The 15,000-nt window shown below is 40.9% G+C and overlaps 1 protein-coding gene across 1 annotated transcript in view; it reads right to left on the bottom strand.

The window, feature by feature from the left end:
- The window catches only part of tbc1d32 (TBC1 domain family, member 32), a 105,823-nt gene that overhangs the window by 76,463 nt on the left and 14,360 nt on the right, over positions 1-15,000 (bottom strand). The window contains exons 16-23 of the mRNA XM_050057898.1: positions 14,563-14,690; positions 13,617-13,818; positions 11,427-11,506; positions 10,765-10,903; positions 8,147-8,234; positions 5,297-5,415; positions 3,879-3,998; positions 3,521-3,609 (exon numbers count right to left, since the gene is read on the bottom strand). Of these exons, the coding sequence (XP_049913855.1) occupies positions 3,521-3,609; positions 3,879-3,998; positions 5,297-5,415; positions 8,147-8,234; positions 10,765-10,903; positions 11,427-11,506; positions 13,617-13,818; positions 14,563-14,690 (965 nt within the window). The remainder of the gene's footprint in view (positions 1-3,520; positions 3,610-3,878; positions 3,999-5,296; positions 5,416-8,146; positions 8,235-10,764; positions 10,904-11,426; positions 11,507-13,616; positions 13,819-14,562; positions 14,691-15,000) is intronic.

Here is a 15,000-nt window from a genome sequence, read left to right on the forward strand (position 1 = left end):
GCCGGCCGCGCTGGAAATAGAGCAGTGGGCTGAAGCAGAGCGGCGCGGCGCGTCGGCCGGCGCCAGTGTGGGTTGGTTCATAGAATATAATGGAGGCGGGCGTTTTGACGTGCGGCGTACGGCGGCGGTGTGTGTTGCACTTCAAACAGAGCTAAAAGGAGAATAAAAATTGGACTCATGTGGCCAGAAACATGACTCCAAATGAAAGCTAATGTTGCTCTGTAAGTGATGGATGTGTAAACAGGCAAATGTTTCTGACAGGTTTTCATATCAACCTAAAGGAGCAGTGTGCAGGATTTAGTGGCATCTAGTGGTGAAGTTGCAGATTGCACCCAACTGAACACCCATCTAATCACCTGCCCCTTGTAACTGTGAAGTGGTTCCTACAACAGCCTTCGGGTAACCTCTCTGGAGGGCCTTTTGCATTTATACATGCTTGGTTTGTCTGTTCTGGGGTCCTGTAGAAACACTGTAGTGCAACTGACAGACTTCATGGAAGAGGACCCACTCCTTACTTAGATATGAAGGGCTCATTCTATGCTACCCTAAATACAAAGATTCTTAGTTTCAGGTGATTATACACCAATGAAAACATAGTTATCAATATTGTATTCAATTTTTGCCTATAGATTCCGGTAAATCTTACACACTGGACCTTTAAAAGACAATGATATGTCAATGCTGCATTAACTTGTGTCTGCTGCCCCCCAGTGGCCAGGAAACTCTTGTATTTCAGGTTTAAGATCTGAAACAAAGGCTGCATTCCGGATCGCATACTTTTTATTTTTACTTTTAGTAGGTACTACAGCTGCCCTTAAAAAGTACATACTGTTGCATGCAGTATGTACACAACTGGGACATTCTCATTTCTCATAATATTGTGCCTTTAAAATTTGACGCTGTTCTAACATATTACAATCACAACAGTAATATTACATATTAATTTCTCTGTCATTGTTATTTTAATAGTTATATCTTTTTGTTGTTGGTTGTTTTTATAATCATTTTGTTGATTTAAACAATTAACATTCCTATTACTGCTATTCTACTGGTCATCGGTTACTTGAATGCAACGTCTGAGAGCTGTCAATCAGCTGTCAGCTATCATCTGTATGTGGCTGCGGGTCACTCAATGTGACGTATCTTCCACTGTGTAGAGGACTTTGGGTCAGAATAGCCAGAAAAGCATGCTGGCTTGCATACTGCAAAATAAGATCAGATGTAGTAGAACATCCTGGTATCTTTGGCATACTGCATTTGACAGTCTACGTATTGGGACGTACTAAATCTTTCTATGGCATACTAAATAATATGGTAGTACGAGTATTGAAACACACACCAAGTCTCATAACCAAACAGGCAGTTGGGTCGCATGTAAGATGGTTTTGTTGATATTATATTCATTGGAGATCTCACTTTGTAAATGTATTTTCATTACTTGCCATATGCTGTTACTGGCATTATGATATGTATCTAAATAGTGTACATTTTGTAGTACATACTTATTTGACATATCCTTGCACTCACAACATAACACAACCTTCATAACCATCTCTATCTTGGCCCATTTTTGCACTCTCCTGTTCTCTCTATTTATGCTTTTTAGTTACAATCTCTCCGAACACATGGTTCATTAACAAGAGCAATGCCCTTGTGTAAAGTTGCTGCTTTACTGATGCAATCCCCCCTAATCAAAATAATAAAGCACTATCCCTATACCATGTTGCCATATGTGTGGATGATGATGCCTTATAAGGGCATGTTGGAAGCATTTTTGGCTATTACAATAGTATGTCAATATGGGAAATGGTGAAGTAATTTTGAACATAATTAAGTGAGTATGAAATAAATGGAAATTTTATTCACCTCTTATCACCGCATTTGGCCTTTTTGGTAACCTTTTTTTTCTACTAATTCATGTTCTTTTTATTTGTTTTATTCAGCTTTTAATGAGGCATTTCCCATGCGGGCTGATAAAAAAATGAAACTGAAATCAAGCTGTGTGGAAGTTTCAAACAGAATTTACTGTGTTCAAGGCCGAACATTAATACAGCAGATTCACTAATAACTTGTTGGTTTAAGGCAATTATTCTAGTCTGGCTCACAGAAATGTAGACTGTGGGTATAAAAGCTATCACTGGCAGTCTATTTAGTGCGTTATCCCTTTGAAAATCCCCGTTGCTATGTGAAACTAGTCTCACATAGCTATACGTTCCCCTACAATTTGGATTAGCGCTTCTCAAGAAACAACAGCCTCAGAGATAGCAACCTTCACAACTTAAGGTCCTTTCATGTTTAATGTGGACATTTCTTTTGCAGGGATTTAGCCATCTTAATGTCAGGGCTCACCTCTCCACCAAAACTAGCTCCATCCCTACACTATTCTACACACGTCGCTGTATCCTGGGTTTAGTGCTGTCCAAGATGACTGTGATTGGTTTGAAGAAACACAAACCCAGAGCATTTTTTTACCTTGGTGCCAAATAATGATAGATTCAGCCAGACCTTTCTCCAGCTCTGGCACAATGTGAGATTAGAATTACACAAATACTTCAAAATCAACATGGTATGACTTATGGTATGACCTACTGATAATTCAAAGCTACATTTAGCACATTTAGCAACCCACACAGAGGCACAGAGTGTAAGTTTGTCAGTGGATCCATCAGTCTGGGTGGCAAATGAATAGAGCATCTTGTTCCTTTCACTTGGCTTCTGGATGTTAATAGGAGTGGGCTGACTGACAGGCACAGACAGAGCGAGTGAGTCAGCAAGGCTCCAAACAAGTCAAAGCTATTGTGATTCAGGGAGCCTTTAAAAAAAACCAAAGGAATGCTCAGCAGCCATCACAGCTTTGCACACGCAACCAAGACATTTGCACCTGTGTTTGTAAAAACAGTCTCTTGCACAGGATGCCTTTTATCTGCCTTTAACACATTATTAGCCATTTGTAGCACATTAACCTAAACAATAAACCTTAGATTGAAGCCTACTGAGCCTTTAAGCTACAATATGTGACTTTTCCTCACACAGATATTATTAAATCCTTTTCAATTATTGCATTTTCTTCAGTACAGTATAGCATTAACTTTAACTTGTATTGCAACCCTACCCCTAATTTGAACCTTAACTCCAAGCTGAAGATAGCTTTTCCTTTTAGATTTATTTATTCACCCCTTAACCACCCTTCTTACTTGTTATGATGTCTGTTCTTTATAAATACAGAAATACACACACACACACACACACACACACACACACACACACACACACACCCCCCAGCTTATTTCTCTATTATCCAGAGAAATCCTTTCATCAGCCCTTCAATGCTGGGTAATCAAAGTATAAAGAACCATGTCAGTCTGCTATTGCCAGAGGCTGAAGTGTGTGTGTGTGTGTGTGTGTGTGTGTGTGTGTGTGTGTGTCCATGTGTGGGTGCAGTCACCAGGTGCTAATCCGATACCATGTGCCTCCCCACTGATGTTAAGTAATATGGAAAAAAAAAGAATACCAATCTCACCTCAGGCCGAACGTGTGAGACTGCTCATAGTGAAACAGGGAATGAATCTTCGCATCTGAATTCACAGCAATCAGCCTGTCAATCAGATCCTGTGGAGTAAAATAAGAGGCTGTGAAAAAAAAAAATACAGCCGTTATGGTGCAAAAAAAAGAAGAAAATTGTGGATATTCACGATGCGCAAGGTGAAAAATGTACATCAGCCTCAGTGTACTGGGGGTTTAGAAGGAGAAGGCCTATGTGATGTGAAACAAATGCGTGGGTGGTGGTTGGAGGCAAAATAAAAAGTGCAAACATGCCCTCAAATGGCTGAAAGACGCATTGCATGAAGTTTGAACTACACAGTGTGAAATACACTCACAGGAATGGAGGTTGGCATCTCTCTCAGGGTGTATTCACTCTTGTTGGCTAGAGGCTGCCGGCCCAGGAGCTCCCACACCGATTGGGAAGAGGAGAGCAGGTTCACCAAGGACAGGAAAGACTGGGGAGACAGACAGTGAGACAGACAGAAAAACAAACCGAGGGTTTGAAAAAGCAGTTAAAAAACAAGCACGTAAGACAAGGGCAAAACTCACAACTAAACTCAAAACTCACAATTAATCTAACTGTGATCCTTTTACATCAAAGTAGAAATATTTACTACACACACATCAAATGCAGGGAGATGCCAGAATGATGGGCTAACTTGAATAGTTAGGGATTCGGTGTCTTGCTCAAGGACACCACAACAGCACCGCAACACCTTTTCAGCAGCAAGTCCCCACTGACTGTGCAACGGCTACCCCAAAAACACATATATCCAGAACTTCTCAGTGTATTTTGTCCATGATGAAAATTTAAATTGATGCAAAAACAAAGTGCATAAAATGGATGTTACGGGAATGAAAGACGCTGTTATGAAAACTTACACCATGAAATTAAATCTGAACATGTGAACAGAACAGTTGCCTGAAGAATAATAAAACCCAGTCCTCCTCCTCTCATCACTGGATCAAGGAGAACAGGGAAAACTCATGGGAATCAAAGAAAAACAGTGATGTACGCCCGCATGCACACACTGACACATATATGAAAGAAAGATTTTTAAATTCTATTAAGCAGTTTAAAAAGGAAAACAACAAAGGCTTCTGACAATTGCAGTGATTGTAAAAATATATAAAAAGGTATATTTGCCTGAAGTCCGTTCTTTCATCTGCTGCTGCCTGTTTGATGTGCTGCTTAAAATGCTGCTGATTCCTCAACCATACAGCTATGCCTGCATTGGAGCTAATTTGCCAAAACTGCTGTTGTAATAAGTCTGTGCCACATGTTTAGTTTGTCACACACATTTTTAATGGCGCATTTTTTTTGTTTACAGCAGTTCTGGGGTTCTGTTACCATGTGCTGGCTGGGATGGACTTGAAGGTCTGAGTGTATGTATGTAACCTGGCAGCTGACCCACTGATAAGGCAGGCTTTAAAGTCACCAGTGGCAGGACACAGTTCACACTTCACTGGCAGTCTGTATTCACTTGGCTAGTTTCACCGAGAGACAACTTGGCTCCTGTCAGAGGCCAGCATCAGACACACACACACACACACATATATACAGACAGGCACACTAGACCTTTAGATAAAAGTTTGAGTCTGTCCTAGACTGAACCTCAAAATTCTGCCTAAACTTGTACCAAATCTAAAAATGGAGTCTCATGCAAAGAAGAACTGCGACTACATTCCTGTTCAGTTCAGTCTGATCCTTTTTCAGTCTGGTATAAAATGGCACTATTTTCACACACAATACCTTGAGGCAGCTTCTGTCTATCGGGTCCATGGGTGTGGGCTTGGGACGGACCACCCCAACATCTTCACTGCCACATTCAAGAACAGACCACAGCTCTAGTACCAGCGTCCGGACAAAACCTAAAACACAACATGAAACCAGTGGTTTTAATACATTTCAGTCAGGACCACTTTAGTCAAAGAAAACTATTTCCGTTTACAGTATTATACACTGCTCAAAAAAATAAAGGGAACACTTAAACAACACAATGTAACTCCAAGTCAATCACACTTCTGTGAAATCAAACTGTCCACTTAAGAAGCAACACTGATTGACAATCAATTTCACATGCTGTTGTGCAAATGGTATAGACAACAGGTGGAAATTATAGGCAATTAGCAAGACACCCCCAATAAAGGAGTGGTTCTGCAGGTGGTGACCACAGACCACTTCTCAGTTCCTATGCTTTCTGGCTGATGTTTTGGTCACTTTTGAATGCTGGCGGTGCTTTCACTCTAGTGGTAGCATGAGACGGAGTCTACAACCCACACAAGTGGCTCAGGTAGTGCAGCTCATCCAGGATGGCACATCAATGCGAGCTGTGGCAAGAAGGTTTGCTGTGTCTGTCAGCGTAGTGTCCAGAGCATGGAGGCGCTACCAGGAGACAGGCCAGTACATCAGGAGACGTGGAGGAGGCCGTAGGAGGGCAACAACCCAGCAGCAGGACCGCTACCTCCGCCTTTGTGCAAGGAGGAACAGGAGGAGCACTGCCAGAGCCCTGCAAAATGACCTCCAGCAGGCCACAAATGTGCATGTGTCTGCTCAAACGGTCAGAAACAGACTCCATGAGGGTGGTATGAGGGCCCGACGTCCACAGGTGGGGGTTGTGCTTACAGCCCAACACCGTGCAGGACGTTTGGCATTTGCCAGAGAACACCAAGATTGGCAAATTCGCCACTGGCGCCCTGTGCTCTTCACAGATGAAAGCAGGTTCACACTGAGCACGTGACAGACGTGACAGAGTCTGGAGACGCCGCGGAGAACGTTCTGCTGCCTGCAACATCCTCCAGCATGACCGGTTTGGCAGTGGGTCAGTAATGGTGTGGGGTGGCATTTCTTTGGGGGGCCGCACAGCCCTCCATGTGCTCGCCAGAGGTAGCCTGACTGCCATTAGGTACCGAGATGAGATCCTCAGACCCATTGTGAGACCATATGCTGGTGCGGTTGGCCCTGGGTTCCTCCTAATGCAAGACAATGCTAGACCTCATGTGGCTGGAGTGTGTCAGCAGTTCCTGCAAGACGAAGGCATTGATGCTATGGACTGGCCCGCCCGTTCCCCAGACCTGAATCCAATTGAGCACATCTGGGACATCATGTCTCGCTCCATCCACCAACGCCACGTTGCACCACAGACTGTCCAGGAGTTGGCGGATGCTTTAGTCCAGGTCTGGGAGGAGATCCCTCAGGAGACCATCCGCCACCTCATCAGGAGCATGCCCAGGCGTTGTAGGGAGGTCATACAGGCACGTGGAGGCCACACACACTACTGAGCCTCATTTTGACTTGTTTTAAGGACATTACATCAAAGTTGGATCAGCCTGTAGTGTGTTTTTCCACTTTAATTTTGAGTGTGACTCCAAATCCAGACCTCCATGGGTTAATAAATTTGATTTCCATTGATAATTTTTGTGTGATTTTGTTGTCAGCACATTCAACTATGTACAGAACAAAGTATTTAATAAGAATTTTTCATTCATTCAGATCTGGGATGTGTTATTTTAGTGTTCCCTTTATTTTTTTGAGCAGTGTATTTGACGGTATGGCTCTGTTCTGGGGCCTCTCTGCCTTTACTCAGGCCTACGCAGAAAGACTCTTCCACGTGCCTACGTGGAAAGCCTGAGGCAGAGAGACCAAACCTCTCTGCCCTCCACGTGCAAATGAGGAAAGCCTGAGGCAGAGAAAGCAAACCTCCCTGCCCTTCCATGCGCCTACATGGAAAGCCTAAGGCAGGGAGAGCAGCAGCAAAGACCCCCCGGGAACAGAACAGAGCAGAATCAATGACATGTTCAGCAAGGTAAATTACTGTTTTTGTCAACAGAGACCGCAAACTGGGGGCGTGCTGACCATCGATCGATAAGTAGTTTTCACAAAACCACATCAAAAAAATAAAAAAATCTGTACAATCCCTTTCAGCATTAAAGATCTAATGTTTCATCATGCAAAACCAATATCTGCTTTCTATTTTTATGTTTCAATGTTTTAATATAGCAACATTCAAAGACATCAGAAATTAGGATAACTCAAATATTATGACAGGTTCTTTTGGGATTCCAGCCTCACTTTTAGCAGGAGACAGTAGAGAAAGGAAATATGGAAGGAAAGAGAGAAGGAAACAATATGAAGCAAAGGACCCCAGCCAGATTCAATCTGTGGAAATTGCAATTATATCGCAAACGTCTGAACCACAGGGGTACTTTTATGCTACAAATATTACAATTTACAATTCCAAATCTACAATTCAATTTCACACATAGACACTATCAAATTGTATTGATTGCATGCACCAATCTCTGTCTATGCCTCTGTTCTACCCAGCATTAATATGTACGGGACATGTGGAATGTATTCAGTCAACACTACTTGCAAAAATGTTTTTTCCAGACAGGACAATCTTGTCTTGTCAGACCATCTTAATCCTTAAAATTACTTGAAAATTAACACCTCATCTTGCTCTTTCTTCATCCACTTATCCTGTCACAAACATTTTGATAAAGGTGTTGCTGCCTGGGCTGCTCAATGCCAGCTGAGATACATAAGGCTTGTGTGCCAAGTTGTTTTTCTCTAGTCAACATAACGAAGGCAAAGCTGTACCTGAACTGTGCAATGCTGCCACCCCTGGAGCAGTTGCTGCCACCTGTGTCACCATCACCCCATATCCAAACTTCTCACAACGGCTCACCTACAGAAAGCACACACACAGAATCCCAACAAATGTTCAGCATTTTATCTGTTTTGCTTATTTAAGTCAAACATGAATGCAAGGTTTGGATAGGATAGACAAATACAGGATTAATGTGGTGGGGGAAAAAGGAAAGAGAGTTTTATCTAAGAAGAAAAGGAGAATTGTAAATTTGGCATTTGTGATTCAGTATGCCAACTCTGGCATGACACTGCTAGAATCCTGAAAAGGCACTACATAATGTAGTTTAGTACACTGAGAAGAAATCAAATTGCAAATTGATTTTTGAGTGTGCAGGCTCTTCATTAATTACAACACAATGTCACAACTAAAAATAGACAAAATATAATTACATTCCATAATTAAAGCGAAATGCCAAACGAGAGAAGCAATTACATGAGTGTGTAAACAATGGCAGTAAATTAAGCCCACAGGGGGATTAGCTAAGGTTTGCAGTGAGTGTGTGTGTGCGTGTCTACAATATGAATCATGGACAATACTATGTATGTAAGGCAATATGTAGAGTCCGGAGATTAATAAATTAAAGCCACTGTGGAAGTAGCTGCATGTAACAGCCTACAGGCTACTGGTGAATACTGAGTAGTCTTCAGGAAATATGACTGTGGCCTTGAGAAGCAGCAGGAGCAACAAATTACCAAATCTTCAGCAGAGTGAATTAGGGAAACCGATGACATGGGCCAACAGAATAAAGAAAGGGTTTAAGATGGATTGTGTTCTGCAGGGTAGGACATTATAGAATACAACAACCAAGGAATGATGCATGCCATACTGTGCAGGAGTAACACTGATTCTAAATTTCAAATGTACATGTTTTTGTAGGGTCTAATAATCCAGTAATTGTCAACATGTGTTTCTCAAAGCCAGAAGGTACCTTTATGTTTTACTTCAATGGAAATAAATGTACTTGATGTAATGGTCTGCATGTAATGACTTTGTTTAAATCCTGCCGTGGCTTCAGGGTTGACTGACTGTAACTCAAGTCAGTGTGGCAAAGAATCACTTGAACAGCACAATATTACTTTGGCACACTGATGCTATCAAGATGGATTAAAAGTCGTACCACTGCCAAACTTAATTCTTCCAGGGTTTCCATAAAGGTGATGAAACAGTTCCAATGAACTGTATCAGCATCAGCGCTTATCAGCACTCCTGCGGTGTCGTCCGGTGATTTGTCAAAGTCACAATGTTCCATTTACATGAATGTGACATGACAGAGTTATATAACAAGCTTACATTTTAACTTGAAATCTGATGCCAAGGCTTTTACAACTAAATGATTCTGGCAACATCTGGAATTCCTTAGTAGTAGTGGTGTCTTACATAAGCCGCAAACTTTACAACAGCTGATGTAAGAGATCCGATAACCTCGCAAGATCGAGGCGGCTACCGTTTCTGGAGCCTGGCGCTGCAGGTGTTCTCCAGGGACTGCAAGACCCAGGGCATGATGGGAAACACCTGGCTCTCACCTGATCTGACAGCTGATTTGTTTAGATGTTGACTCAACAATATGATGTTTGATACAAACTTTTCATTTTTGCTGAACTGGAGAGATTTTGATTTTGCTGATGTGAAGGTTTATTCTGCTAACATAACACACTGTGTGGCTGATGGTGACGTTTAGCACTCTTAAAGACCAAATTCATTAATATAACATATTATAAACTACACATATTCTACTGTATGTTAATACTGGACTGTTTTAACAAAGACTTCTGGTAAGTGGGATGTGAGGGTTCTTGAAATAACATATGTACAGATGTAAAGCCCTGATTACGACTGACTGATCTTCAATGGAAGCTACTCTCTTGTATTTTTTTCCTCCGTTTGACTATTAATGTTTTCAATTTATTCATTTAGTTTGAGGGGGACAGGTCCTATTAGCTGATTTATATACAGCAGCAAACTGATATGATGCTGGATTACATGAGAATCCATGTAAAATGGAGGTTAAATCATGAATAGGAAATACATATTGCCTGTACGGCATTTTAATTTTGCTACTCTGTCATAAATAAAACAATTGGAGACTCCAGAAATTAGAGTCAGACCTAACGAGATGTGAGCATTTCTGTGACTTCCTGTACTGACTGACGGCTGCAGGAAGCTGTCCGACTTGACCGCAGCTTTTTATCACCGCCCCTGCTGATGCCGCCTGATCTCATCCACTTTCCAGGTGAGGCGCACTTCATCTCCAACGTGCCAAATACCACAGTTTAGGTGCCCTTGAGCAAGTCATTTAACCCCCAAACTGGCCCACTGGGGCCTTTTAGTGACTAACTGCAGTTGGATTGGGAAGCGTCCAAGTGTGTAAGTGTGTATGTGTGGAGTAGGGCGTTGCTGTCAAAGCACATTTGGCTCCAGGAACCTACAGTCTATGTATGAAGGTTGGAAAAAAAATCCAAAATGTGTACACTGGAGAGCAGCAAACCTGGCAAACACTTAAAACTACTAAAACAACCAAATGGAAATAACCACAGTCACAGCTGTTCAGTACTGTATTTGTTAATACCTGTAGTTTTTTAGTAAAGCGGGAGAACATGTAGGAGACGCACTCATTGATGGCTCCTGTCTGCTGGAGCAGCAGCAGGCCTTTCGGAGTTGCGGCAAAGTTCAGCAGGCTGTCCAACAACGTCTCCTCCCAGATGAGCCTGTTACAGAGTCAAAGACCATCCCATGTGTTACTGTCAGAGGTGTCAACTACGTGCAACCTGATTTTATGGTCTCCTGGCAATCATCGACCACACAGTCTCTGAACCCCAAGTTAGGTCACCATCTCAAATCTGCTGCACATTGTGTAAGTGGTTGTAATGGCTACAAAACACTATGGTTGCTACACATTATTTTTGTATTGGTGTTTTGTTTACAATCGCTGTCACAGACAGTATGTTGAAATATGTATTTATTTTAGTGTTGCATGCTTTATGATTACTTAACAAGGAACAAGCTTACTGTACGAGGCTTTAAATTACGTGTCCAAAAACAGTAAATATACAAAGAGAATTATTCAAAATTTTGTTTCAATAAGTCTGTTTCTAAGTCACAGGACAATGGGGTGGGAAAACATCACTCTGTGTCTTTAAACATCCATGTTCAGTCTCTGTTATACCTGCATCAAAACTAATCACTGCTTAAACTGCAGAGATTTGAATATCGTGCTCAAACTGGCCTTACATGTTCTGCAGCTCTTGGGTGGAGGCTCCAGTGGTGGCTCCAGGTACCGGGGTTGGAACCCTTTCTGACAAGGAACTGGTCTAGAAATAAGGAAGGAAAAAGTTTTATTTTTTTTAACACTCAATGGGTGTGAGTGTGTGGGCACAGCTGAAGATTTTGACCAGAATTATTAACAGTCTTAGTCACACTATGCTCCTACATCAGAGGGAGAGGCAGCTGCCTAAGTTTTCTTTATTCAAGATTAAAGTAATTCAAACCTACAGATTGATCTTAGACCACTTCTGGGTGTACATAGAATACTCTGGAATCCAGCTGTATTCTGAATTCATAAGTTGTTATAATTATACAATTATACAAAATTACTCATGCTGATTTCACCTGAAGAATTTTATACTTCTTAATAAAATAAACCTTTCTTAAAAATTGCAATAATAAAAAAAGTGCCTCTTAGAGAACTCGCTGTTTGTTATAAAAGGGATAATGTACAACAAGAGAGTCATTATTGAGATATGAACCCCAACAGGATGGCAGAGGAGTCTTCTCATTTTGCAATAATGACCCACTCGCTGTGTATTATCCCACTTATTACACAGCCATTTACTAACGAAACCAATCATTTGACACAAAATATGGATTTAAAGATTATTTTATTGCTCCTGCTACTGTCTGTGATCAAACTGCGTCCATAGCAACGGTCTGTTGTTCACGGCAACAGTCAGCTATTGAGAAATATCAGATTATAGATTTTTTTCCCTCAGAATGAAGTACTGAACAAAGCCAGGTGTATTCGTTAAGGTCTAGTTCATCTTTAACAAACTAAAAGTGGGCACTGAAAACTGAACTAGCAGACTGACCTCTTCTCACCTTCTCTGTATATTAACACTAAGAAAGTTAAAGAAGCCTTTAAACCTTCAAGCACGATTAATAATACTACTGAAAATCAGAGTGAAAACTGTCACCCTTATCAGTCTAACCTTTAACTGTTTTCTGTTTTCCTGTGAACTAACTCAAATCACATGCTTCATTAAAATGTCTCCCACATACTTTGGGGCCATGTCAGTGTTTTTATAGTGAGTGAACTGAGGTCAATGTTGTTGTTGCACTATGAAAATAGGTGTGGACCTGGATTTAATGCATCTTACAGTACATGCTGTCTGGAGCAGAGCAAGTGCAGAGTATAAATTAATATTTAACAATACTAGGGAAGGTCAGGAGGAAGTTAGAAGGAAAATGTTTTATATTGATGTTACAATGTCTCATAGAAATTAATTTTTGACATGAATGCTTTGGAAAACAAAGCAGTAAAACATGATGTGAGACTGTATTTACAGATATCTACCGTTGAGACGTTACTGATGTCTCCTACCTGTTCTAAGCAGTAACTCTACATGTCTTTTCTATGTTTCCTCAGGAAAACAGAAGTTGTTGTGAGTTATTTTTGGTTTTGGTTGCACTTTTAACTGTGTCTCTTTTTGTTTTCAGTGTTACATTTTCAGTTTTGTTTTCCACTACTGTGGTACTAAAGGTATTCTGAGTTTGATGCATTGTTATGACAAAAGCAGTATTTTAAAAATTAAATGGAGCAGATTACAATGGTTAGTTAATTCCCTCCATTTGGAACCTGCAGTGGCACTTTTCCTGCTGCAGTGAATGAATAAAGAGAGAACACGGCATTCATCAAGCAAATGAAACATGACAGGGGTATTCTAGCCAGTGAAGTCATCATTAGACATGGACATCCCTCCATTAGATATTCTCCAAGAAAAAAAAAAAACGGATTCAGATTCAACCTTTATCTATCATTTTTTACATGTTTTTTTGGAAGAGATTTGTCAAGCTGCGCTCTCCGAGGAAGGGTCTCATTTCTCACATTAACTTTAATAAATAACAAATTCGAGCAACATCAATATTAGAGTGCTAAATTGTTTTTCTAATGTGTTTAATAATCTGGGTTTTAATCGGTTTGATGTTTTTGTAGCATCAAGTTCTTTAACGACATCAAACCACAAGATTCTCAAGTGCATTTTAAAAACACACACACAAAACTTTTTCCTTTTTTTTATCTGAAACTTTCCCCCCAAACCACAAAGGTCTTTTGACAGGCTTTTATTTAACAACTCTAAACCTGAGGGCAAACCTCAGTCAGTGAAAGTCTGATCAGTGTTATATTGACAAATTAAGTTCAGGTACCTTTTTCCATGCAGCAGCCACAGCCTTGTGCAGGCCGTAGGGTCGGAGCACCTGCAAACCCTCACAGGTGTTGTATATCTGCCTACAGACAAAGATGAATGCTCCGCATGATGTATGGGACACGTCGGATTCACTTAGTGATGACAGCTCCTTATCCAGCAGCCTGAGGGTGAACTGTACAATGACATGAGCAGGAAAGGTTCTGCAGAGGAAAGGGGGAAACAGACAATGAAAAATGTGCTGGCAGGAGATACAAGACAGATTTTTATGTGTATAAGAGGTGTTGTGCTTGGAGAAATGTCCGCGGAGTTGTGGGGTGTTTGAAGCAAATTTTCCTTCTTAATATTTTATTGTTGGCGTCTAAATATCAAACAACTTGTACCTTGTTTCTTTATAACAATAAAAGACTCATTAGTATTGTTTTTGCTTTCTCTGTCTGGACTAGATCTCTAAATTTATGAGGGACAAGACGCTCATTTTACAATGTATGTCTCAGGCGAGGTACACACATGGATTAATGGCAGACTACAGCATGTTAGTCAGAACAGTCTGTACCCAGTGGTATCAACCTTGGTGAATCACAGCAACAGACTGTTGTTTCAGGCTGGACAGACTGGTCAGGGTCAGCCAATTACAGGGGAACACAAAAGTAACCCTGGGGCCACTGAGCGACCCTGAGTACCTTTGATAAAACATACTTTTTCTGAGTTTTTCCTATAATGAGACTTGAGTAGATCAAAGATAAAACTGCAGCAACTGACAAACCGGCAACATCCTCAGGTCTAATCTGCTCTCTGTGTAGAACCAGGAGGATTTGTTATGCAAACTTAACTCTATATTGACGTCTTCTTGCCAAGTCAGAAAAAAAAAAAGTAATTTATTCATTACCTTCAAAGATACAAAATGACACTGTGTGTTTAATCATAATTCAATCACAACGTCTCACCTCTCACTGTGGGTTACGACGAGATTCTTCTCGTATAAGAAGAGAGCTAATCCTCTGTCTGTGTTTGCGATGCGAGCCAGAACGTCGGCGATGAGAGTCAGTGTTGCTGAAGGAGATTTTAATTTGGCCTGCAAACCGTAGAGAATAAATAGACAAATTACTCAACAGCTTTAGAGACGAGTCGAATCCCAGGAGGGATGATCAGATATTGAAAATTGAAATATCATTAACTTTTGCAGTATGGAACTAAGAAAAGCTATTATATTTTCATTACTGATGCTTCCACAATTTCAAACAGTTTATAAAAGGCTGACGGATCATAAAAACTGTCCCGCTGTGACAGGTTAACAGCTACTCTTTGTGTATTTCTAACATGATGGTAGGAAACACATTAGGATTCAGATATGGTGTTTGAATCAAGGTTAAAAACATGGTTTG

Source organism: Epinephelus moara, chromosome 12, assembly GCF_006386435.1.
Source record: "Epinephelus moara isolate mb chromosome 12, YSFRI_EMoa_1.0, whole genome shotgun sequence".
Lineage (NCBI taxonomy): Eukaryota > Metazoa > Chordata > Actinopteri > Perciformes > Serranidae > Epinephelus > Epinephelus moara.